General features: G+C 56.5%; 10 protein-coding genes across 10 annotated transcripts; 4 read left to right on the top strand and 6 right to left on the bottom strand.

The window, feature by feature from the left end:
• Positions 1-769: 769 nt before the first annotated feature.
• Positions 770-1,680, bottom strand: BKCO1_10400011 (uncharacterized protein; the record flags this gene model as incomplete). The annotated part of the gene is made up of 4 exons (XM_020270173.1): positions 770-833; positions 882-1,159; positions 1,213-1,448; positions 1,512-1,680. 4 exons carry the CDS (start codon positions 1,678-1,680, stop codon positions 770-772), a joined length of 747 nt encoding a protein of 248 aa, XP_020125165.1.
• Positions 1,681-2,298: 618 nt separating this feature from the next.
• On the bottom strand, positions 2,299-4,618 carry BKCO1_10400010 (heterokaryon incompatibility protein; the record flags this gene model as incomplete). Its single annotated transcript, XM_020270172.1, has 2 exons — positions 2,299-3,911; positions 3,961-4,618. 2 exons carry the CDS (start codon positions 4,616-4,618, stop codon positions 2,299-2,301), a joined length of 2,271 nt encoding a protein of 756 aa, XP_020125164.1.
• Positions 4,619-5,634: 1,016 nt separating this feature from the next.
• On the bottom strand, positions 5,635-7,533 carry BKCO1_1040009 (benomyl methotrexate resistance protein; the record flags this gene model as incomplete). The annotated part of the gene is made up of 1 exon (XM_020270191.1): positions 5,635-7,533. The coding sequence occupies one exon, from the start codon at positions 7,531-7,533 to the stop codon at positions 5,635-5,637; it is 1,899 nt and encodes a 632-aa protein (XP_020125154.1).
• A 1,746-nt stretch (positions 7,534-9,279) lies between these two features.
• On the bottom strand, positions 9,280-9,888 carry BKCO1_1040008 (uncharacterized protein; the record flags this gene model as incomplete). Its single annotated transcript, XM_020270190.1, has 1 exon — positions 9,280-9,888. One exon carries the CDS (start codon positions 9,886-9,888, stop codon positions 9,280-9,282), a length of 609 nt encoding a protein of 202 aa, XP_020125153.1.
• Positions 9,889-10,364: 476 nt separating this feature from the next.
• Positions 10,365-11,450, top strand: BKCO1_1040007 (zinc-binding oxidoreductase; the record flags this gene model as incomplete). Its single annotated transcript, XM_020270189.1, has 1 exon — positions 10,365-11,450. The coding sequence occupies one exon, from the start codon at positions 10,365-10,367 to the stop codon at positions 11,448-11,450; it is 1,086 nt and encodes a 361-aa protein (XP_020125159.1).
• Positions 11,451-12,105: 655 nt separating this feature from the next.
• On the top strand, positions 12,106-13,395 carry BKCO1_1040006 (uncharacterized protein; the record flags this gene model as incomplete). Its single annotated transcript, XM_020270188.1, has 1 exon — positions 12,106-13,395. One exon carries the CDS (start codon positions 12,106-12,108, stop codon positions 13,393-13,395), a length of 1,290 nt encoding a protein of 429 aa, XP_020125158.1.
• A 2,250-nt stretch (positions 13,396-15,645) lies between these two features.
• Positions 15,646-16,094, bottom strand: BKCO1_1040005 (tautomerase; the record flags this gene model as incomplete). The annotated part of the gene is made up of 2 exons (XM_020270187.1): positions 15,646-15,912; positions 15,969-16,094. 2 exons carry the CDS (start codon positions 16,092-16,094, stop codon positions 15,646-15,648), a joined length of 393 nt encoding a protein of 130 aa, XP_020125161.1.
• Positions 16,095-16,925: 831 nt separating this feature from the next.
• BKCO1_1040004 (ssdna binding protein) lies at positions 16,926-17,623 on the top strand (the record flags this gene model as incomplete). Its single annotated transcript, XM_020270186.1, has 3 exons — positions 16,926-17,203; positions 17,380-17,468; positions 17,541-17,623. The coding sequence occupies 3 exons, from the start codon at positions 16,926-16,928 to the stop codon at positions 17,621-17,623; spliced, it is 450 nt and encodes a 149-aa protein (XP_020125160.1).
• A 492-nt stretch (positions 17,624-18,115) lies between these two features.
• Positions 18,116-18,662, bottom strand: BKCO1_1040003 (uncharacterized protein; the record flags this gene model as incomplete). Its single annotated transcript, XM_020270185.1, has 2 exons — positions 18,116-18,410; positions 18,532-18,662. 2 exons carry the CDS (start codon positions 18,660-18,662, stop codon positions 18,116-18,118), a joined length of 426 nt encoding a protein of 141 aa, XP_020125156.1.
• Positions 18,663-20,093: 1,431 nt separating this feature from the next.
• BKCO1_1040002 (abc transporter atp-binding protein arb1) lies at positions 20,094-22,060 on the top strand (the record flags this gene model as incomplete). The annotated part of the gene is made up of 3 exons (XM_020270182.1): positions 20,094-20,681; positions 20,738-21,879; positions 21,934-22,060. 3 exons carry the CDS (start codon positions 20,094-20,096, stop codon positions 22,058-22,060), a joined length of 1,857 nt encoding a protein of 618 aa, XP_020125155.1.
• Between the last annotated feature and the right edge of the window lie 3,031 nt (positions 22,061-25,091).

Here is a 25,091-nt window from a genome sequence, read left to right as displayed (position 1 = left end):
AATTCCAGTTCCGCAACATCATCACACAGGCGAAAGTCCATCCCACAGACCTTGATCCGTGGCAGTACAGCGGAAAGCAACCATCAGCCCGTTAGGATCACGGCCCCTGCACCACAAAAGAAGGACGCTAGCCCTCGAACGTTCATCTTAGTTATCCGTACAACAGCTCGCAGGCAACGGCATTCCGTCTAAGGAATCAACTCGGGGAGCAAGTCTGGCGTCACGCTAGTGCTGGGGGATGCAGCTATGAAGGATGCTATGGAGCTATCGGATGCCGTTGCCATCAAGGCACTGCGAAGAGAGGGTGGGCCGGGGGGCGTCGTGGCCGAGGAGATGCGGGACTACGAAGAGGGGCATTGTCCAGGAGGCTAGCTTCACAAGGTTCATGAGGCCATGACGGAGAAGGATGCGATGAAGTCGATGTACTTCACCGAAGGCGCCCCGCGAACCGTCATGGACAAGTGGATCCTGAGGGCAGCGAGCGATGAGCTGAATGCGGTCGTCCTGTTTGTCCTGAGGCCGGCGGTCATTGTGTACTATTTCCTTTTTGGGTTAGTATATTGAAGGGATGGTCTGATACTTCCCTCTTGGATCATCTTCCATTTTATTTACCATTTCTTTACTACTTCGGTTCTTTCTTTTCCAGGTCGGCGTATCAAGCCAACATTTACCGCATCACGTCAGAGTACAATGATTAGATGTAGTGACTAAGCGAGAATATTGAAGACAGTCCATACAATGTACCATATCTTGAAAATAGCATGGATCACTAGTATCGTTCTGGCCGGAAAGCGTTACTTGCAGATGTGAAAACGACGAGCACGGCGGCATAACTTCAAGATGGTCAGTTTGCAAATCTGGGTACAGAATCAAATACGTACCTCGCTCCAGCTGTAAAGATTTCGACCGTCCTCGCATGTGTCAACATCGACAGAGCCGAAAGGAAGAATCCAGCCGCAAATATGATTGTGATCAGTCGAACGACCGGGCTGGAGACGCAAAAGAGCACGACGATTGGCATCAACAAGATGACGGTTGCCAGCCATGCGGTGAGGGCGCGGCTGAAGGTTTGGAGGCGGGGGCCAAGCACGAATATATGCTCATCTTGGGTCAAGCTCTGGCGGCCCGGCTTCATGGCATCCGGAAGGACCACTATCCTCTTCGTAGAGTGATGAGTCTCTGCGGTGGCTCAATGGGTGCGTTACAACGTACCTTGCATATGTGATGTGCTATCCAGACTGCGCAATCCTCAATTACAGTCTCAATGCGGGTAATTGCACTGTCGACCGTCCCGGTAAGGTTCAGCAGATCATCTTCGAGATCCAAGTAACGCGACTCTTTCCTCTGGATGCAGCCTGTGCCCTCGATCCAATTCTTCATGCTGACCACATCTCGTCTATCGGCCGCTGGCAGATGCAGTGCATGCTGATATTCCTTCATCATCGAGTCTGGACATAATTATGGGTTCTGTCGTATCCGTTACAAGGATGGGGCGGATCAGTGTTGCTCACCATATTCAGAAAGTGCGGCTTTCAGGCTGTGGAGGATGTTTTCTCTCTCCACATTACCGTCGCGGCGGACACAGCTAAGAAAAAGCTCCCGCTGCTCTTCAGCATCTATCCGATCAAGTTCCTCCTCCATTTTGGATATTTCGTCTTGCTTGATCAGGAGCAGCCTCATTCTTGACCGAGTGAAGCGGCGGAAGTTTTGAAAAGCGGGATGGATGGAGTGCAAAGCTGCGAACCTCGGATAGCCCAGACGAAAGCTGTCCACTTGATTCATGATGGGGGTACGGTGTTAGCTTGTGCCTTGAACGGAGTTTGCAGTACTCTTACAAGGGTATTTGGTGTGAGGTACGGAGTTCGCAGTCATGTTGCTTCGGGCTGGAGACGTGCAATAAAGAAACCATTTCCACAATTGCGCATCTGCTAGGGCTCTTCGAGCGGGAGTCTTTAGCCCAGTCTTTTGTATTGGGATCCAAGCCTTTTCCGAATTGAGGCTTGTCATGCGTCGGAACATTTTACTAAATATCGAGATAAAGTCGTCTAGAAGATAGTAGAGAACGTCCGTCGATTAAGAAGTATACTAATATAAGATTCGCCTTATTCTATTCTACGAGGGAAACAGTGTATTAATTATAATGACAATTATAAAAGCAGAAATTCCGCGTAGGCGAAGAAGTCTTTATTAAAAGCTAAGGGCTTCGCGGACCATTCACGGTCGCTCCCATTTAGAGTCTTAGACCAAAGCTTACAGCTGGGGAAAAGTGACTAAAGTCTAGGCGCTATGAATGGATATTTACACAATGGTAACAGAGCGTTTCGGAGTCTCCGTCAGCCACTGGCAATCACCATCTATATTGAACGCCCCAACCCGATAAAACAGTTCTCTTCCAGAATCATCACCCTCAGATGGTAGCACAAGAAGCCCTCCAGCGAATCGATCGCCCTCTGTAGATGTAAGAAAGAGATGAAGTTGATCTTGACGATTGCTTTCCTCAGGATCCTCCAAGTTCGGGACCCAATCCAACCAAAATCTCATGGTTCCATAGGGGCTCGAAGTTTTCCAGTAGTTGCTGTATGGCCACCTCTCCGGGATTCTGGGCGTGAAAATGCCACTGATTGGCCTGATCGGCGTCCGTCGACATTTTCCCCCGAGGGTAATTGACGATCCAAACTTGACTGCGACCATGGCATCAGAGTTAGCCGGCTGTAAATCGTAAGACACTACTTGGAATTCGGTGCCTGGTCTATCCCTAAGGCAACGGATAGCTGTGTTCCGAGACGCCCAACTCCAAGATGGGGCGCAATAATGTTCTTCGTCCTGCAGCCACTCCAGCATCTCATTGTATGACAATTTCGGTTCATCGCATACCCAGCGCAGCTGATACCCGAGACTTTTATCCAGCCATAGCCCCGCAAGATACTCTGTTGGCTCACCAAGCTCTTTCATGGAATCTTGCATGAATTTTGCTACGCCAGATATCGCACTCAACCTATCATGTGCGAACGTGAGCTCCCTTCTGGAGTATACGAAGACAGCTTCGAGCCAAAACCGGCTATAATCCGATCCCTTTTGCAGAACCATGGATAAGTCAGACGCTTCTAGGCCATACTCGAAGACAATCTTGTTATTGCATCGGAATTGGACAGCCTCTTCGCAAAAAACAAGCTGTCTTGTAGCCATGACTTGTTCTTGCCATACCCAGGCACGCCTTGACCATCGTGAAGATCGGAAGCAGGCACGTTCCGGCCGTTCCTCCCGTCCCTTGAGAAGGATTGAGTATTCTCCGGATATGTCTGGCACCAGGGATGAGCGGAAAGGTAGACTCAAAAGCCTGGAGGAAGGTCTCTGGAGAAAGTTTTGGAAACATGAATCGCTGACAGCCGCACAAATGGTAACGTACGAGTGAGCAAATATGTCGGTCATAGTCACCGACTCGGCCTCCCAGTCCTTTTTGCTCACTTGGTCCTGGATAATGCAAAGTGCATCGATCCAGAGATACCGAATTCCGAGCTCTCTGGCGAGTTTCACCGCATCCTGAAAAGTTGCCGGCATACCATCGACTGAGATGCCAATCTTGTGCTGCTCGAATGTTTGGTCTGTCGTTTTCAACGGCAACGAAGATCCCCAACAGTAACTCAAAGTCGCGTATTTGAGTTGAGAGCCGAGTAAGCATTCCGAGAGGATTTCTCTACGCTCTCTGAGCCTGACATCGGACCCTGCGGCGCTTCCGACATCCAATAAGCGCGTGGGAATGAAGTTCTCTTTCGAGAGCTTGTCCCTACATCCGAGATGCTCCCTGACGCATTCATCGATACAGCTCTTCATGAACTCGATGTTGTTTTTGGATGCCGGGCCGTCGATATCCAAAGGATTGTACATGATTTTAAGCCAGTCTCGGCAATTCCCTTCAAGCGCTTAGTGACTCGGCCTGTTAAAAGAAATGGAATGATTTACCTGGCTTGGCTCCTACCTCGAACTCGTAGACATCCACCTCGCCATATTGTTCTGGACGGAATACTATGACCGCCAAACAGTCAAGCATTTCGCGATAGTGCACTGTCATTTCCTCCCCTACTTTTTTGATCTCAATACGGAGCTCCTCCCATTCATATTGCATACTAAACCGAAGCCTCGAATCGGAAAGATTCCACCAGGACTTTTCGCCGTATTGCTCATAGAAAAGTTCCGTGAGTCTTGAACAGAATAGACAGTTCTGATCGGCAGAGCCTGCGAGCTCGGGTAATGTGGGTGGCGTAGCGGATCTTTCGTGATTGTTTCCTGCGCAAGTTCCACGTAAACGCCATTTTTCGAAAGGCCCAAAGCCATGATGCGTCCAGCCAAACTCATCTGTCTCACTCCGTTTTCTCACGCGGGAATGGCGGAGTCCTTTCTGGTCTTCCCGTGTCCACTGCTGTGGAGCGAAACCCGAGAGATCCAGAACAGGGGCCTCCTTGTCGGGTGCCTCTGTTACGGTACCGCCGGCAAGCTTATCATCGATGGTCAAAGCTTGCAAACATAGGTCGCAGAGGGCGTCACCTGTCGTGGCTGGATTGGGTGCGCTGTGTCGTGCTGTGGTTCCGAATTCATCGGGTTCGTCGGAAGCGGACGCCATACTGGAGAGCAGGATTGACTGGCACTGATGTTCGAAGGCCAGGCGGAGTGGGGAAGGGGCATGGCTTAAAAGCGCGGCAATCGCATGTGTATGAGTTGGCGAGAGCTGATGCACGGACATTGCCCTACTTCGGGATCTTGCTCCGAGCTGAGCATCCGGACCATATCTCGTGTCATATGCGGTAAGACAGTTTTTGGTCTTAGACAGCTATGCATGACCTCTGCTCCGAACTTCAATTGGTCGGTCGCTTTACAATTGCAAGCTGCTGGCGCGGGCGGGGTTGCACATACGTGTTGGGTGGGGATGATCCTGCATCCTGTGGGTCTTCAATGATTCACAACACCGGCCAATGGGTGATGCAGGTGGAGAGTCGGAGGAAAACAATGCTCCAATGCGGCCCGAGGCGTTTATAGCGTTAGGCGGAAATCCGCCTTGGCCGCCTCACTTAACGACTGGCAGGACACACACAGCCGCCATCTCTGAGCCTATGTCATGGATGACCGAAGAAACTGTCTGGACGATAGCCTTGCCTGCCCATGTAAGTCGAAGGCTGCTTCTGGCCGCCCTGCACACCAATTTTCGTGTATCAAGTTTCTTTTTTTCTTTCCAAGATGCAACGAGGAACATGGATCGTCGTTCATTCTCGCTCCCGACCCTTGTCCTCCCTAGGGGAAACCTGCAATTCATCTCACCTTCAAACAACCACACCCAAATAACAATGTGGATATCAATACCACTACAAGTACAACCGGTGTGAAAGTTGTGTCTCGGTAGGACATGATTTGACTCTTCTCCCCATGGTGTCGCGAGAGGAATATTCTCTTCTCAATTTGGAAATTAAGATTGGGGTAAAAATGCTGTCTATAATGCCGCTCGATAACGCAGAAGCAAAACCAAAAACCGAGACATGAAGCCAAACCCGCACTCCCCACCGACCGCTCCGACCGCAACCACACCTCATCAACGACTCACCACATCAGCTGCCCACACCACCTGCCAACTCGACCCCCTCCTGATCACTTGGCCGAGAACCTGCTCCTCGCCCTCAGCCTCTCGCCGAAAAAGTACAGCAGCCACACGCCCGCGCAGCACACCACCGTAAACGCCGCCAAGATGCTCACGCCCACGCCGACGCCCAGGTTCGCAAACAGCGGGCGCGAGAAGTGCACCGCGCCGGCGGCCAGCGTGCTGCGCAAGAAGTCGTTGCCGGCGAACAGGCTGGCCGCGTACTGCGGGTACACGAGCGGCAGGTACAAGAAGATGCACTGCAGCACCACGAAAATCCCGACGGTGAAAATCCCCACGCCCACGACGCTCACGATCCAGTGCACGCGCGGCTGCGCCGTCCACCCGAACACGAACAGCCCGGCGGGGCAGCAGGCGCAGGCGGCGAGCGCGGGGATGAGGCGGCGCTCGGGGGCGCCGAGGCCGCGGGCGCGGATGGACGGCTCGACGGCGAGGCGGACGTAGGCCCAGTAGCCGGCGATGGAGAGGATCACGCCGGCGGTGATGGAGAGGAAGGTGAGGCCCATCTGGCCGAGGTTCATGGCGTAGGTGCCCGTGTAGACTTGGGGAAAGGCTTCGAAGAAGGAGTAGAAGATGCCGTAGATGAGGGCGGTGTAGACGGCGGTGAAGGCGATGGCCGGGTCGAGGAGGATGAGCTGGATCGGACGCCAGAGGGACTCGGCAGCCATGGCGCGGAGGGTGAGGCTGGCTTGGTCGAGTTCGGATTGGGATTTGAAGGTGCGGGTGGCGGTGGCGGTGGTCGTGGTGGTGTTATTGTTGGTGAGGCGGCGCAGGCGGGCGGCGCGGCGGAGGAGGATGGTGGATGGGGATGTCTCTGGGAGGAAGAGGAAGAGGACGAGCCAGACGGGGCCGGCGAGCCAGAGCAGCTCCCATTGCGACCAGCGCCAGTTTTTGGCGGTGACGCTGAAGCCCGAGATGATGGGGCCGAGGGCGGGGCCGCAGGTTGCGGCGAGGGCCCACAGGCTGAGCACGTAGGGGAGCTTGATCAGGCTGTACATGTCTTGGAGCGAGGCGCCGCCGGTGGCGAGGCAGGGGCTGCCGAAGAAGCCGAGCAGGAAACGGAGCACGACGAGGCCGGCGAAGTTGTCGACCAGGGCGGTGGGCACGAGGAGGATGACGAAGACGGCGAAGGTGACCATGTACGGCGGGTTGCGGCCGATCAGGGGGATTTCACTGAGCGGCGACCAGATGAGCGGGCCGATGCCGTAGGCGAGGACGTACATGGAGAGACCGAGTGCGGCGGCGTTGATGGAGACGCCAAACTCGCGCATCACGCCCTCCTCGCTGGGGGCGTAGATGGCAGAGCCCATGTAGACGGCGAGGGTGTATGCGTAGATCTGGGTGGCGACGAAGGCCTTCTTGCCGAAAGACCAGTTCTGCGGGTTGTCCGGGTCGTCGGTCGTGTACCAGTCAACGAGAGTGGTGCCGTCATCCAGGTGTGTGGGAGCTATCTTGATGGTTGGGCCGCGCTCCAGAGTGGCATTGGTGAACTGTTGCTCGAGGTCCGCTCTGGTGATTGATCTTTGGAGGGCGGTGCGCGTGCCCACACGCTGGACAGAGTTGGCGGTTACCGGCCGGGATAGGCCAGTGTCGGCCGTCTCGGCCTTCTCCAAGTCGGTCGTGTAACCGGTTCGTGAGGTATCGGCGGTCCTGCTCTTCTCGAGGTCCACAGTCTGGTCCTCCGACTCCCTCTCTTCACGTGGCTCGACCTCTTCCTCGACCGGCTCTATGTCAGGAACATAGGGCTCTTCGATGGGAACTTCAGGCGGAAGGGTGTAGTCGCCGGGAAGCTTGTAGTCGGGCTTTTCTTCAGGGTACTGAAGGAGGCGGTTTCGTGTGACGAAGCGGATTATCTGCCCGATTGGGGCATCCCGGATCAGGTCCGACATGGCAGAGAGATGTCCAAGTCGAAGGCTGCGGAAGTCTGGTGGTGCGTTGCTGGAACCGAGCCGCCGTCAAGCCGGCATACTTAAAGCACTGCATCTGTCGAGTGTACCATTAGAGTTCGACGATGGATCCCACATTGTCAGCTTGCATTTCGAATCCAATGTCGCAAGCAGACGCGAGCGGACAGAGCGATGGGCCGAATCCAAAACGCCGAGTGGCATGCACGATTAGAAAAGAACTTGCTGGGGCCAGCCACCACGGCCACCGAGCCGGACGCTGATTGGCTCATTCCAGGGAGATGGTTGAAGTAGTCGGACAAAAGACGGCATGTGAGCGGGCTTAGAAAGCGGGCGGGCTTGGCGCATCGCTGACAAACAAGCCAGCTCTGTAAGCCAATGCCGACCCCTCATTGGCCCAGATGGGGGTTCCGCTCTCGCAACGTCAGCGGCGCCGTGGCTTTCGCAAAGAGAGGTCGCCATGATGACTGCGAGGTACAGCGAAATGCAAGCCCGAGCAGCTTACTTCTGTCAGCCTCGGCGACAGTTCAAAAACATTAGTAGACAGTCATCAATATATGACTAAAGTCTCCTTTTAATGCGCAATGGAAATGTTCAGGCGAGCAAAGACACTGGAACTAAAAAGAAAGGAAAGACGAACTGAACCATTGGAAGACGGCTGAGTGGAGAAAGCACCACGGAGCGGAAGACGATACTGCCGAATCGAGGTAGAGGTGACGAAGTGCGGGAGGTCGGAGATAAGTAAACCATCTACTTAACAGCTATCCGCTTTGTGGCGTTCTTCGCGCACCAATGGACGCACTCGGGGTATAGTCAGCCCGACCATAACAGCCGCAGAGCAGATGTTCATTCACAATTTCAAGTCCTCACATCGGATACCTGGCCAAAGCTGTGAGTTTGGGGAGGAGAAGTCATTTCACGTACACATCCCAACACTGGGGCACAAAAATCTCCCAGGGAACACTCACCATCGAATCGCAGAACGTCCATTCGTTCAAACCGATCGAACCTGCCACCCCTCTCCCCATCCATCCATCCTCTAGCTCCTCACTCACCTCCCTCCCTCTTCCCCCGCCTCCTTCCCAAAGCGCGGTGTGGGGAGTAGCGGCGGTACTGTTGGAAGCGGAGTCGACGACGGTGCCACTGGCGCTGGAATCGTCCTCCTCCTCCTCCTCCGTAGTAGCACACTCTCTGAAGTGCACGGCCAGGTGCGTCTGCTCGGAGGTGCGCCAGTGCAGCGGATGGCAGAAACCCAGCCTTGATCCAAAATTATTCCAAAAGTCAGGAATCTTGTTCTTCTTCCATTAAAATCTCAATACCCAGGAACACTGCACGGTGTACCGCACCACGGAACGCGCCCTCAAATGCTTTACGCGCTACTCGGCCGTGCTTGTCTTTCTTCAAAGCAAGATCGTAGGACGTCCTGGGTAGCCCCATGCCGGAAAAGCGTGTCTTGATGGGTAGAAGGGGAGAGATGGTTCCACCGCCCCACGCGGTATTATTCATCCCGCGAATCAGATATGGCTGAATAACATGCTTCAGCGCTTCGTTGTTTGTCCTGTGTTAGTTAAGCACTTCGTCCGTGTCTCCGCTTTTGTCGGCTTGACCGTCAGCCTGGGGGTGATATGCCGTTGTGAGATGTTGCTTGACGCCGAACTTCTCGCACACCTGTCTCCAGACATGTGAAGTAAATCTCGGATCGCGATCCGTAATTTAAGAACTCGGGAGATCCTATCCGTATAAAATGATCTTCTTCACGTAGGCATCGGCCCATTCCTTAGCGGACCAACTCTCCTTGCCCTTGATAAGGAGGATTTCCTTGGTGACCTTACAGGTAATCGTCAGGAGCATATCGAACCCTTTGGCTGTAGGTGGCAGCTTGGAGATAAAGTCCAAGCATTGGACCTCACGTGAGCCGGCCGAAGTTTGGATTGGGTTCAATTCACCATAGGGGCGATGCCTCTTGGTCGTACAAAGTTGGCACTGGGGGCAGTGCTTAAGGTATTCGCGGAGCTTTCTGCTCATGCCATGAATCAGAATGGACTGTCTGATCCGAAGGTATGCACGCCAGAAGCCGGCGTGATGTTGGGTGTCATGGGCCATGGTGAACACTTCTTGTTCAACGGCCTTTGGGACACAGAGTCTGTGTCGGCCGTCCTCGGGATCCACGAAGTAGATCAGCCCGTTTCGCAGAAAAAATCTTATCTCCCATACGGCTTCGGGTATCTCGTCCCCTTCGGCGGGCGGATCGGCGTCTGCGCATAGGGCGGCGGTGATTTGCCGGGTTGGCGAATTTGGCCTGGAGAATAAAGTTTCCGACGTCCATGGTTGGATCGTCATGCTCGCGCAGTGACACCATGGCCACGGCCGTCGCAGAGGATAGATGTCGGAGGTGAGTAGATGAGGAAGTTCAGACGGTGGGGCGGCGCGAGGTGGTGGAGGGGAGTAGGCCTGTTGCGGGCGGAAGATTGGAAGATGTTGAGAAGGTGACGGAGAATCGGGAAGGAAAGATTGTGTTTGAACAAAGAAAGATGCGGTACCGTCAGAGATGCGCTAGCAGTGGCATCCCTGGGCAAATCCGGCAAGCGTTACGTCATCGGACCCTTGCCCTCCCTCGAAACACCATCGCCAGTCCCGAGCTCATTTGTCAGCCGGTGCCTTTTCAGTCTACAACCGCTCAAGCCCATTGACCTTCCGGATAAAGTACCTCAGCGTCAATTTGATTTATAATGCCCGGCCTCACCCCACCATAAATACCGTCGTACCGACCCCACCGCAACAGCACTCAACGGCCTCACCCCCCAAACCCCAACAACATGTCGACCACCCAGCGCGCCATCCAAATCCAGGCCCCCAAGGTCGCCAAACTCGTCACCAACGCCCCCATCCCGCGCCAGCGCCCCGACCACATCGCCGTCGCCGTCTCGCACGTCGCCCTCAACCCCACCGACTGGAAGTCCATCGACACGCGCGGCGAGCCGGGCCTCATCTCGGGCTGCGACTACAGCGGCGTCGTCGAGGCCGTCGGCGCCAACGTCGCGTCTGAAGGAAGATTCCGCGTCGGCGACCGCGTCGCCGGCGTCGCCCACGGCGCCAACGCCAGCAACAGCGAGGACGGCGCCTTCGCCGAGCACATCATGGCGCGCGCCGCGCTCGCCACCAAAGTCCCGCCGACCCTGTCCATGGCCGAGGCCGCGACGCTGGGCGTCGGCGTGACCACCGTCGCGCAGGGGCTGTATCAGAGCTTGGGGCTGCCGTGGCCCGGCGCGACGGAGCAGAATGGCGGCGATCAGGCGGCGGCGGCGGGCATCCCCGTGCTGATTTACGGCGGCAGCACGGCGACGGGGACGCTGGCGATCCAGTTTGCGAAGCTGAGCGGCTGCACGGTGCTGACGACGTGCTCGCCGCGCAACTTCGAGCTCGTGCGGCGGCTGGGCGCCGACCACGTCTTCGACTACAACGCGCCCGGCGTCGGGGCCGCGATCCGGAAGGCGGCCGGCGAAGATGGACTGGCGCACGTGTTCGATTGCGTGTCGCAGCCTGCGAGCGCGGCCATCTGTGCCGACGCGTTCGGGGCCGCGGGCGGCAAGTACAGCGCGCTGCTGTATCTCGACGGCGAGTTCCCGCGCGAGGACGTGGAGGTGGAGACGACGATGGCGTATACGGCCATGGGGGAGGAGTTCAGGAAGGGGACGAAGACGACGCCGGCGAGGCCGCAGGATTTGGAGTTTGCGACTAGGTTCTGGAAGGTGGCGGGTGAGCTGCTGGAGCAGGGGAAGGTCAAGCCGCATCCGCCGCAGGTGCGCGAGGGTGGGCTCGGTGGGATTTTGGACGGGTTGGAGGATATGAGGCAGGGCAAGGTCAGTGGTGTCAAGCTGGTGTATAAGGTCCAGGACGTTTAGGGGATTTGAGTTCGAAGTGTCAAATGAAGTACGAAGCTTTGAACATGGAGGAGTTTGTGGGACATGGGCTCTTCTCTCTAACTGTAAAGAATGATCAAACCAGGTCCACGGACTTCCAGCCATCTTTCTAGAGCTCCTGGTTAGGGGCGCTGAATTGTTGCTTGAGATGCGTACAGCGGCAAACCAACCTCGGAAAAGCAACGTACTACGGCCGCGATGGTTGTCCATCAGCATCCACTCACACACATGGCTTGTAGAGCAGCTGCGGTTATACTAACGGAGTTGGTTCTAGATGGATGTTCGGTTCAAACCGCATCGTGAAAAAAGGAAAAAGGAAACTTGAGGGGCTATTCTGGAACAGTGCATCAAATCACATGGACCTCTAGCTTCTAAAATCTCATAACACGTTTGTTGAGCGACAACGAAAAAGCAGCAAAACCTATACAGTCTAATTGAGCTGTAACACACTCGCCCTCTACTACATTATTCATGAACTTCCTATGGATTGATGCGTTGTTGGAGAATGAGGAAGACACACTTCCAATATTTAACCACGAGTAGATGCCTGCCCTCGCCGCTCACCACACACGCCCCGTTGGATCTGAATTAGAACTTGGCATTCCGGTTCTTCTTGAGATCTTACACTTACAGAAGTATGACGAACAACCACGACAACATGGACCTTGACGACACCAACGACGACGAGCGTCGCGGGTTAATCCAGATCGCACTCGGCATATGCTCCGACTATCAGCCCAGGCTCTTCGCCCAGGGACCTGCGTACGTGCCGTTGACCAACGAGCCACTCAGCTACGAGCAGATGTACCTCGACAGCTCCTCTCTGGGACCCGTCTACAACTCTGCGGGTGATCCCATCTACCCGACCATCGCCGAATCGTACTTCGATCAGCCACCCGGTGAGTGGGCCTCTAATGACCCGATCATGTGCGACGAGTCGACTTACGACCCGACCAACCAGTCGATCGACTACGAGGGTGGCGGTTGCGCGCCGCTGTTCTACCCTCCTGTCAATCCGGCCGCTGTTCCGACCTCCAAGCCGACCGAGCAGCAACCCCCCTTCGACTTCGACCTCTACCTCTCCTTCGCGCCCCTCTCCCCCCCATCCCTATCCCCAACCGACTCCACCGACTCCAGCACCCTCAGCAATGACAGCGATGACAGCGACAGCACCATCAGTGCCGACAGCACCATCAGTGCCGACAGCACCATCAGCGCCGACAGCGACAGCGACGGCACCATCAGCGTCGACGACAGCCCCCGCTCCCCCTGCCCGCACAGCCGCCCCGGCTATGACGTTGATGACCGTCACTGCAAGGCGTGCCGCCTCCACCGCGCGACCTTGGCCGCCAAGCGCGTCTGGGACCTGTCCGTCGCGGCAGCGGCGGCGAAGACGACGACGACGAGAAAGAACGCGGTCGGCATGATCAGGGGCGCGCGGGCGGCGTATTTTCGCGCGAGGGCGGCGGAGCAGAATGTTGTGGATGGGATGATCATGGCTGGGGAGAGGGATGATGATGGTCATGATGATGATGGTGATGATGAGGCTGGGGGACCGAGCGTTGCCTTTGCGGAGGGTGTGGAGGATGATACGCGCGGCGGTAGGGCGCTGGGGGAGTTTGGGCCGAGGAGTCGGGGTGGTGGCGGGTGTTACGTCCCGGGGAGGTGGGCTGGGGAGTGGTTGGACACGTCGGGGATGGGGGTGTCGTATGATGATTTTTATGCGGGGGATCAGGGGGAGGTGGAGGTGGAGATGGGGGAGCGGCAGCTCGATGATGTTGGAGAGATTGATGGCGCTGGGCGGAGAAACAGCCTGGAGGTTTGGAGGCGGAGGGAGTCTGGGCCGGGGTCTTCTCGTGATGATGGTGATGGCGGAGAGGAGTCCGGTGGTTGGAAGAAGAGGACGAGGAGTGGTCGTTGTTTTTGAGGGAAAGCCGCGGTTGTTGGTGAGGGCGTGTTCTCCCTCTGTGCGAGGTGACTGGCGGCAATCTTCAATAGGGAACGCGTGGTTGAGGAGGTGAGATGGCTTGGTGGGTGTCAAACAAAAGCAGTTTGACACGGTCATCTAGAACCGGCATTTGTCTTTAGTAGACTATTTCATCTCGTCATAGACAATGGAGAGAAAATGGGGACGAAAACTTGTCACTGTGCTTTTGTGATATGAAGAGCTATGAATCGGTGCTAGAAAGTAACTTTCTTCTTTTCAAGTCTCCGAATGAGCATTTCACCAAGCCTGCTGTGCACTTCATTGTATCGACAGCCCTGGAAGAGACCGTACTACCATGGCGCACTGTTCTACGCAAACAAAGGAAAATCAAATACAGTAACATATCATCCCAACAAACAAAAGCTCCCCCATCTATCGCAATCCAAGTGACATTTCCAACTCATACACTCATCCCCAGTCATCAATTATATAAAGACGCCTCAGCACCCACCTCCGCCGCCGCCGTCTCCACCTCCACCTCCACCACCCCCTCCACCCGAGTCACCGCCCCCTCCGCCACTATAACCCCCGCCTCCACCTCCGCCGCTACTATACCCACCCCCCGAACTGCCATGCCCACCACCGCCATGCCCACCACCGCCGTGTCCACCACCGCCACCACCATCACACCCCCCATGATGCCCCCCACCACTTCCTCCGCCCGTCGTCGTATCACCAGCCATCACACCCGCCATCACACCCGCCGTACTATTCGGGTTGAGCGTACTGTTAATTGCGCCGGGCGCCGGAGGGTTGCTGCGCAGCGGGGCCGAGATGGTCGATGGGGAAGAAGAGGCACCGCTACCCCGGCCGGCGCTGCGGGGCGCCATGCTATGTTGGTTGATTTCTTTTTCGGCGAGGCGGGGTGCAGGTGGGGATGAGTCCATGTATTTGGGGCGGGCCGAGGGGCGGGAGATACGGCAGCCCATCTTTTCTTTTTTTTTTGTTGTTGTTCTTTTTTTGGTGGTTCTGTTGGTTGGGTTCGCTTTGTGGGCGGTGGGAGGAGAGGGAGGGGGAGGAGGAGGTCGAATGGGGGTTGGAGGTGTTGGCGCTGTGTTGATGGAGATATTGTCTGTTTGGATGAAGGGGGAGTGGTTGGTGGGGATAGCGGTGGCAGTGTGGAGGACGAAGAGTGAGATATATACTTTTCGGGAGATGGTCGTTTGATAGGCTCGGCCTGGCCGGCAGCAGCAAGCGGTGGATGGTGTCACGCCCCCCAGCACCGGCTCAGCCTCATCAGCCAGCCTCGCGCCACCAAAAGCCGTCAACGATTGCCTAAAACGTCTAGCGCTGGGATTTAGAGGCCGAGCGAGCTGCCTCGCCAAAGTTAGCATCTTTGAGCAAGAGCCAATAGCTTTGTATCACTTCTTCACCGCACCCTTTAGACGTCTCAGGCCATTCCTCTGACTTTGCCTCACGCCTCACGAGAAGATTCCAAAGAGGATATAATCGCGCAGCGAGATGACTAAATCGTCGTACTTTCCGCAGCGATCCCGAGCCGAGGCACTAACGGGTACGTACAGAGAGACCTTTCTTCCAAATGCCATCACAACCTTGTTTCTTTGTGGCTTCGCTCATACGATACTCCTTCTTTCGGCACTTGGCCCCCGTTGCTGCCTAGCAGTCACGAATGATGCAAAAGACGAGCAAAACGTGGCTATGCTAGCTCGGGATCAGCCGCTCCAGGCTTAGCGCTAGTACCCGAAACAGGAGCAGCACGCGGAGGCTGTGTGGGGTCCTGGGGGCGGAAAGGGTCTAAGCACGTGGAGCTGCTCCGGGGATGGCGTCACGGCCGATGATCTACCTACGTCGTGGTCTTTCTTCGCTGGCAGGGCAGATTTTTCGAGGTAGGCGGTCGTCGGTCTGCCTGATTGGGCCAGGTGGTTTTCGTTTGGGGGAAAGGGCTATGCTTGTTTGAGACTGGCTTTGTCAATGACCACGTGTGAGCCTAGTCTCGGCAGTGCGTAGTCGGAGTAGCGCGGCATTCTACGTCGTTGTTGGCTGCAAGGGCAGATTCGGCACAAAGTGAGGCTGTCTGCCTCCGGTGAATTATTCGGGTACATCTTCAACAGCACCACGGCCATCTAGAAAGTCTGTCCACGCTCTGTTCTTATTGGTCTATTCGTCTATTCGTAACTCGTGTAGGGGCTTCTCCGCCGGTCCGAACTGGGAATCTTCCACGAGCACTGCTTACAGCTCTCCAGTCAAGAACTGCGCCCTTCCCAGCCCGAAGCTCCAGTCCTCCCTCGTGTTGGCGGCGACGCTGACGATCAGATCGGCGCCGGGGACGCCGCACTCCTTCTCCAGACGCTCGGACAAAGCGGCGTAGACGGCTTGCTTCTTGGCGGCGTCGCGGCCCTGCTGGAAGATTTGGATGAAGACGAGCTTGTCGGAGCGGGTGAGGCCGAGGTTGGTGTCCTCGCAGATGATCTCGTAGGGCTCGTGCTGGGTGATGATCTGCGTCCATGCTCAGCGTGGGGTTCTCAAGGCATGACGGGAGAAGTGGGAGTTACCTGGTAACGGTCGCGCGGGGGAGCGGCGAACTTGTCCAGCATGATCTCCTGGACGATGTCCGCTAGCTTCTTGATCTCCTCGGGCGAGCGGACGCCCTTGATCATGTCGATTTTGACGAGAGGCATGGCGGCAGCTTGCTGGGACTGGAACTGAGCGGGATAGAAGCAAGAGGGGATCAAAGGGAGCGCGAGGTGGGACAGGTAGGAGTAGGCGTGAGGGAAGAGGGACGATTGGGGGAGCAACGGCCCTTATAGCAGTCCGCTGGACCGTAGCGTCGGCGGTGAGCTCGTGGGCCGACTAGGTATCGTGATGGAACAGGTTACTAAGCCAAGTGTGTAAGGCGATAAGTCTGGCGGCGATGCCAGACATAAATATGAAGCACGAGAAACACTGGAGCTCTCCATCTTTTCCTCTACATCCCCACACTCCGGTGCGCGCGCGTGGTCGTGTCCGATAAGGGCCCGGGCACAACGCCAGGTACTACCTACCTACCTACCCATTTCGACTCACCCGGAGAAGGGTCCCTCGGTAGCCGCGGAGAAGGCCCATCCGGGCGTGGACAGAGAACAGTGATGGAGGCAGCTGCGAGGCGTCATCGGCGGGGCCCGGTGTGCCGCAATCGCAGCAGCGTGGCAGCTCTCGCCGACGGCCAGCCGGGATGCCATGACTCGGTAGCGCGGCGCTGAGTAATCCAGAGGCCGGCGTGCACGCGCCCAGCCACGTTTGGTCTGTTTGCGCGGCGTTGGCGTGGAAAAAGCTCTAGCTACGGATTACACAAGCTCCCCTCGCGTCCCGGCCGCCGCTGCTCAACACCACCTGCGCGTTTTCGTGACCACCGAAACCCTCGCTTCCCGCCCGGCCTCATCGCACCCTCGTCCCCCAACCACCCACTTTCGCCGCCCGTCGTCGCGCCAATTCCTCCCCTTCCCGCCCAATCCGCCTTTTCGCAACCGACAATGAACGCCTTCCGCGCCGCCGCCTCTTCGTCCCGCGCCGCCTTCGCCGGCCGCCGCGCCTTCAGCAGCACGCCGCGCTCGCCGCTCGCCAAGATGACCATCATCGGCCGCCTGGGCGCCGAGCCCGAGCTGCGCACCGCGAGCACCGGCCGCGAGTACATCCGCTACGTCCTGGGCACCAGCACCGGTCCGCGCGACCGCAACGAGACCAGCTGGTTCCGCGTCTCCTGCTTCGACGACGGTCCCCGCAAGGACTACGTGCTGAACCTGCCCAAGGGGTGAGTTTTCCCGTCCCGTCCTCGTGTCTGTGTGCGTGTTTTCTTGGGGATGCGCGCGAGCGCCCGCGACATTGGGGGAGAAGAAGACCCCAGCGCGAGCCCGCAATCGCGACTTCGTGCGGCGCGTGGGAAATTGCTCGTTTGGGGTGGGCTGACTTAGATTTTTCTGTGTGCAGCACCCTCATGCACCTCGAGGCCGATGCGAAGATGGACACTTTCGAGACCAACGAGGGCGTGAAGACTACGCGCCTGAACCTCGTCCAGAGTACGTGATTTCCCGCAACCCATTGGCGCCACCCCCCGTACGTCACTGACGCGCTTTCTTCCAACCTCACAGGGAACATCGAGATCCTTAGCAAACCTCAGCGCCCGAGCGAGGAGGGCCCCATGGGCGCTGCCTCTCCCGCCGACTCGGCTTAAATTCTTTGCGCCGCCCCACCCCGATTCCTGACCAGCTTTCTTTCTTGCCGTTGAACATTTCTCAAACGGTGGAAAGAGCCTGCTCTTTTTTTTCTCTTTACTTCTCGACCAAATATGCTTTCAAGGCGAATAGGAGGCAGGAGGAAACGAAGGCGCAAGCTATCATGTGTGCAAGAAGCCATGTTTTGTTTCTTGGTCGTCAATTTAAAGGAACACCCTCGATTTTGAACGGAGGGGAGGCTTTGAACTTTTTTTTCCTTCTCTTTTTTGTACCATGATTCCCCGTGCGAATACAGAATCTCTCCTCACCCCAGTCGACCGAATCTTCCCTTGCGTGCGCGCCCATTCCCCCCCTCGAAAATATAACGGGTATATCTCACAACAGCCGACAACCTATTTTCATTCCCCACTCTTTCCCCCTCTCCTCCACACCCTCATCCGCATCCCCCACACATCTCTCCCTCCCTCCCTCTCTCTCTTTCCCCCTCCCTCTTACGCCTGCGAAAGCGAAAACTTGACGTCCCCGCTCGTCGCGCCGCCGACGCAGGTGCTCTCGAACTCGCCCTGCGGACACGTCTGCTGCGCCGCCTTGACGCAGCGCTCCCAGCGGCCCTTGGACACGTTGATGCGCGCGCCCGCGTCCGCATCCGTCGCGGCCAGGTCGAAGCGCGCGGTGCCGCTCTCGCCCGTCGTGCTGCTGGGCGCGCCGCCGCACTTTTGGATGGAGCCGGCGATGCCGCCGCAGATGGAGAGGATGGCGACGTTGGTGTCGTGGGTGTCGATGGCGCTGGTTTTGGGGTCTGGTTGTTAGTTTGGGGGTGGTTTTTTTCTTTTTCGTTCGTTTTTTCTTTTTTTTTGGGGGGGAGGGACGGGGGAGGGACGGGGGAGGGAGGTGCGGTTTGACGTACGCTGAGGGGTTGGTGCACGTCGTGTCGGTCACTTCGTCGCCCGAGACTTGCTGGTCGGCGCGCGGGAGGAGCGGCGTGGCGAGGGCGGTGGCGGCCATGAGGGTGGTGAAGAGGAGGTGGGTGAATTGCATGATGGACGGATGGGTGGGTTGGTTCTTCTTTCTTGTTGGTTTGAATTGGGGTCTTTGGCTGGTCTTCTTGGGATGTTACTAGTCCGATTGGATGTGATGCTCGGAAGGGTTTGGAAAGGTGAGTTTGATGTGAATTACTCAAGCAGCCGGACGTCAAGCTTCTCTTATGAACTGGACGAAGTCTGGGCGGTTGATTTACCCGCATGCTTAGCACTCGTTCTGGCTTGCACGCGAGGGTTAGCGACCGCATGAGTGTGCTCCACTGGGAATGTGTTCTATGGTTTGGAACACTTAAGAAACCGTGTCGGCTATCGGCGCAGCGTAATGATTTTGACCTGACCGGCAATGCGAGCAGCGCCAAGACGTCAGAGAGCAGGGCGAGAATTCAAAGGATGCTATCCTGCAGTTTGAAGGAAAGCCGTGGTGTTTTGGTTCTTGAGGTGCTGAGGCAGGCCGGGTTTGAGTAGGGGTGAGTGCGAGACGTCGTAGTAGGCGTGGTCGAGCCATGCGACGTGCTGTGTCTCGGCACCACCACAGCGACAGCTGCAACGGGAAAGATTGTAAGTGTGAGGCTTTTGCATTTATCGGTTCGCTTGCCCATAAGCGTCTCTGGCTGGTGTCTCAATATCTGCGAATCCCGCGCTTGCACATGGGAGGTCCAGCACGTCGACTTCGTGCCGATAATTTCCTGCTCTTTTCTTAGAAATACCCAACCATAAATGCGCTGCTATATTTATCACCGTGCGCGTCAGTTGGCTGCCACGACAAAGAACATGACGGTCAAAGGAGCTGGTCTGTCCGGCAAGCCACTGCTGCAGCATGTCAGATCCATATCAGTCATCCTATTCGCAGACGACGTACGAGGCATACAGCGTCAGTCTCGATCACAATTCACTCTCACACTCACACATGGCGACAAGGCCAGCTGAGAAGCACGGCATTCACGTGCCGTCACTCGAGCATTTCGGCCAATGAGTGTAGTCGTGGTTGTCAACAGCGGAACGAGGGGAGGGCGTGAAAAGAGCAGGGGTGGATCAGCGTTTCGCCGATTGGCTGGCGGCAAGCTGGCCGTTCCCAGCCCTCTTCGCCACAGTGACGGCAGGCTGGAAAAAAGAGCCCAAGCCCACCCACCGCTGTCGCTCTCCTTTGCCCTGCACCTCCACTTCTCTCTCTGCATCTGCATCTGCATCTCCCGGCCGCGCACCCTGTTTCACGGCCCGTTTCCTTCGACCTCATCTCCAAAAGTTGTTGCTTTTGCGCCGCGAGCTCGCCGCCGTCGACGCCCAGCCCTACGCCGGTCCTTTATCGCCCTCGATAGCGCCGCCCGCCCCGGTGCCCCGCTACTGACGTCTGCCCCCGACCACGAAAAATCTTACGCTGATACCCAACCCTCGACCGTCAACACCTTCTTTTCCACCCCACACAGCCAAAATGGTGTCTGCTTCCAAGGCTGCCCGTGACGCCAAGCGCGTTGCTGATGGCAAGGCCCCCAAGAAGTCGCTCAAGGAGCGCAAGGCCGAGAAGGAAGCTGCCAAGTCCGGCGCCCCCTCCGAGAACGTGTCGGGCGACGAGGGCGTCGACGAGACCCAGAAGAAGATTGAGCATCTCAGCCTGCAGAAGGACGACGAAGGCATCTCCGATCGTGTCACCACCGGTGTGCTCGCTTCGCTCGAGGCCAGCCGCGACGTCAAGATCACCTCTGCGTCGCTGGTCTTCCACGGCAAGGTGCTCTTCAACGACACCACCATCGAGGTCAACTACGGCCGTCGCTATGGTCTGCTTGGTGAGAACGGCTGCGGAAAGTCCACCCTGCTGAGGTCCATCGCTGCCCGCGAGTACCCCTTCCCCGACCACATCGACATCTACCTGCTCAACGAGGGTGCTCCCAAGACCGACACCGGTGCTCTCGACTGGGTCGTCGGCGAGGCTCAGGCCGCCCTGGCCCGCATGGAGAAGCAGGCCGAGGAGATCCTCGAGGAGAAGGGTCCCGACGACCCCCTTCTTGAGGAGCTGTACGAGGTGAGCATCTGCAAAACTCCGAGACCCCGAGCATGTCTGCTGACAGCTGCATCTAGCGTATGGATGATATGGACCCGAGCACCTTCTCGACCCGCGCTTCCCTGATTTTGACTGGTCTCGGCTTCAACAAGCACACCATCCACAAGAAGACCAAGGACATGTCTGGTGGCTGGAGAATGCGTGTCGCTCTGGGCAAGGCCCTCTTCGTCAAGCCCTCGCTGCTGTTGCTCGACGACCCTACTGCCCATTTGGATCTCGAGGCCTGCGTGTGGCTGGAGGAGTACCTCAAGAAGTGGGACCGTACGCTTATCCTCGTCTCTCACTCCATGGATTTCTTGAACGGTGTCTGCACCAACATGATCGACATGCGCATGAAGACTCTCCAGTACTACGGTGGTAACTACGATTCGTACATCAAGACCAGGACCGAGAACGAGACCAACCAGCAGAAGGCCTATGAGAAGCAGCAGGAGGAAATCAAGCACATCAAGAAGTTCATTGCTTCCGCTGGTACCTATGCCAACTTGGTCAGGCAGGCCAAGTCCAGGCAGAAGATCCTCGACAAGATGGAGGCCGACGGTTTCATTCAGCCCGTCGTTGAGGACCGTGTCTTCACCTTCCGCTTCGCCGATGTTGAGAAGCTTCCTCCGCCCGTCCTTTCGCTCGACGACGTCACCTTCTCCTACTCCGGCAACGCTGAGGACAACCTTTACGAGAACCTCGACTTCGGTGTGGACATGGACTCGCGTACTGCTTTGGTCGGTCCTAACGGTGTCGGCAAGTCTACTCTGCTCCGCATCTTCACCGGCGCGCTGTCTCCTACCAGCGGTTCCGTGTCCCGTCACACTCACTTGAAGCTCGGCATGTACAGCCAGCACTCGGCTGAGCAGCTCGTACTCACCAAGTCCGCCCTCGACTTCGTCCGTGACAAGTTCAGCCACGTCTCCCAGGACTACCAGTACTGGAGACAGCAGCTGGGCCGCTACGGTCTGACCGGTGAGGCCCAGACTGCCCTCATGGGCACTCTTTCTGAGGGTCAGAAGAGCAGAATCGTCTTCGCTCTGCTTGCCATCGAGGGTCCCAACATGCTTCTGCTGGACGAGCCTACCAACGGTCTCGATATCCCCACCATCGACAGTTTGGCAGATGCTATCAACGCCTTCAGCGGTGGTGTCGTCGTCGTTTCTCACGATTTCAGGTAAGCGAGAATCAGAAGCCGCACATGTGAACAAGTTGCTAACGTACTGTGCAGGCTGCTCGACAAGATTGCCAAGGACATCATGGTCTGCGAGAACAAGACTGTCCACAAGTGGAACGGATCCATTGGCGAGTACAAGAACCACCTCAGGAAGAAGATGGTTTCGGCTGGTGCCGTCTAAGCAGATTTCTTTTCGCTGCCTTCAAACCACTCAAGGGAAGCAGGATGTGAAACAGGAGTCGTGGAAGCCCTTTCGGGTTTTTTGATGATGATAATGCAAAAAAGCCCGCCTGTGGCTACGAAAGCATGAAGAGAGTCGGCAAGCAACGAGGCGTTGCTGGCGATGTTTAAATCGGACATCCGCGCGGTTTCTGGGTTAAATGAGGTATGGTGCCGCCCGGGAGCCGGCTTTCTTTGAATAGCTTTTATATCCACAGCAAAAAGAGCAGGCCGAGGATCGGCCTGCCGGGATCAAGTTTTATTTCTTGCAAAGGGGGGAATCTTGTTTGGGATAGACCACCGGAGTTACTTCAAACTATTAGATTGCATGATACTTACATATTTTTTCCCCAAGTCGACAATTCGACGAGGAGGTTCCACGTATGGACGTGACAGCCAGCATCCACCGTGATTTCAGCTTCCATCTTTCTCCAAATTCCTTCGGCCCGTTCGAACTCCCGCCTGACCATCCGCTGCCCGGCTTAGGTCTCTCTTCGCCATCGTCAAGTTCCTGACACGCCCCCAGCCCCGGAAACGGTCCTTCTCTAAACGGTCCTATCTTTTCCAGTCGCCTCATTCACATCAGCGCGTCTTGACAGCGAAGCATGCATGGGGACCGCCTGCCTGCCCGCCTGACTGGCCTTTCTGCGCACGGAACGACGAAGAGGAGGGTAGGCAAGACACCAAGGAAGCGCAAAAGTCTTTTCTTTTTTTCTTTCAAAAAAAAAAAGACACGCGGACTGACAAATAATCCTCATCTTTCATCATCACACGGACACGCGCGCGCGTGGGGGCGGCCCAGCGCGACGCTCTAGTCACTCATACGGAGATGGTAAAGTGTAGTAGGCAGTTCTCGAGACTATCATTGTAGATACGTACAGTACCTATCAACTGCCTCGTCAGCCTCGTCAACCTCCACCCGCTCGCCCCGAATGACTGGCTGGCTGGCTGGCTGGGTGAGTGAGTGAGGGAGTACTCGAGTGACTGACTGACTGACTGACCGATTCGATCCTTTTCGCTTCGAGCGGGAAAGGGACGGACGGACGGACTTACTGACGGACGGACGCCTAGGCCCTGCGTGCAGTAGGGCGGAGGAGCAGCGATGTCATTCTGTCGGTCTGGGTCTGGCTGAGCAAAGGGGGGGGGGGGGTGAGGCGGCGGTGGCGGCGGCGGGCAATGCAATAGTCGTGCGATGCCATGTAGGTACGAGCTTGTGTGCGCCGCTAGTAGGGATGAGTGGTGTTTTGTGGTTTTGGGGCATGATGGGGGGGGGGGAACGAGAAAAAGCCACAGGGTCCTGTCACCCCCACCTGCGATGGAGTCAGTCCAGTCCAGGCCAGGCCAGACCCTGAACGGGGAACATATAAACGGTCGGGGAAATAATCATTGGATGAGGGAGGTTTTTGCATTTGCATTTGCATCGCATCGCATCGCATCGCGTCGCATCGCATCGCATCGTAGGGCGAAAAGGCTTCATCGATCGAGATTGCTGGGGTAGGAAAAGGGGATTTTTTTTCGGCGGCTTTATTCTTCTTCTTTTCCTCCTGCAGGTTTGATTGGTGTGCCTTGCTCATGTGGTCGACCGGCTTGCCTCGACCGACGGGAGCCTGGCGGGCTTCACCGCCGCTTTTTTTTTTCTTTTCTTTTTTTTTCTGGCCTTTTGCCTTTTCGATCTGGTCTCGTTGTTCCTGGGTGAAGTAGAGAAGTAACGGCGTCATGAAAGGTGGTGCTGTGTATAAGCCGACTTCGAAGACAAGTGAGCATGTATTGGAGCAATGGGACGAGTAACGACATCGTTCGACTCGGCCAATGATTTGATAAGAGAACAGCGAAAGGAGTTCTCTACATCCTTATGTCCCTCAGTGAACCGAATAGGAAAGACGAATAGGAAAGACGAGGGCGAGACAAGCATGGAGTCCCTGTATTGTAGTAAACGTAACAGTACGGCGGAGAAGATACACGTCGATCCATTGCTGCCGGAGGGATGCTGCGACGGATCAACCTGGCTTGATGACCAAAGTCATTGAGCAGGGACCTCAGACGGAGGCCTTCATGAGCAGCCCAAGGGCGTACAGAGGGCGGTTCCGTTCCTGTTGATTGGGTTGCGATACGTAGTTGGGGAGTGAGGCTGACTAGGTACCCGATGCTCTCAACCTATTGGTTGATGTGCCGGACGCGGCGAAACACCCTCGTTCATGGCACAGCGGGTTGCAAGGGGATTGAGCTCCCAAATTTTGCACCGCATTCACGTGGGTCGTCGAATCCATGCCTGGATGCAAATATAAATTTCCAGACCTCACATACAAGTTTGCTGCAACTCACTGTTTGGACTTATGGGGAAGACAAGAAGCCCAAGGGAAACCTGGGACGCTACCTAATAAGCGGTGCAGCAGTATGTCCGTGCGCGGTGAAACCGTCTCGCCAGGTACCGGTACAGCTCCCGATGCTTTGCCATAGTTCAGCTGGGCTTTTGGGTGGAGCTGAAGTGGCACATTTGTGGCGGAGCTCGGTGGCGCTGAGAGCCTGGATCCGATTCTTATTTCCTTATCGCCATCTAGCGGCGCTACAGATGACTCGCTATAGGTTTGATCGATCAATCCATGGCGATTGATTTTTGACCAGACGTTTTGTCGGCGTCGTATCGTAGACGTGGCAATTCATCTGTTGGTCAGCGAGAGAAGAGTCACGGCGCTTGCGCGGGTGATTTCGGATTTGCAGGTACGCCCGACGGCGTGTGGCTCTCACGGTTTGATGAGGTGAAGCGGGAAAGAAGCCGAGTGCCAGCGCATGGACGGCCGAAGACGCGGCGTGCCTCGGTGAGGATTCTCGCGATCGCGATCAGAGAGAAGGATCTGGCCGAAATGGTCGGAGGTCTGGGTGCAGGCATCGGGATTCGTCTTATAGGGATCATGGTGCAAATAGGAGGTGTTCTAGAAGGAAGGCGCATTGACTGTACAGAGGACGGAGAGTTCGTATGCACCGTTTAGCCGCGG

The sequence above is a fragment of the Diplodia corticola genome (assembly GCF_001883845.1).
Source record: "Diplodia corticola strain CBS 112549 chromosome Unknown scaffold104, whole genome shotgun sequence".
Lineage (NCBI taxonomy): Eukaryota > Fungi > Ascomycota > Dothideomycetes > Botryosphaeriales > Botryosphaeriaceae > Diplodia > Diplodia corticola.
The sequence above is the reverse complement of the archived record's forward strand: the minus strand, read 5'-3'. Positions and strand labels throughout refer to the sequence as shown.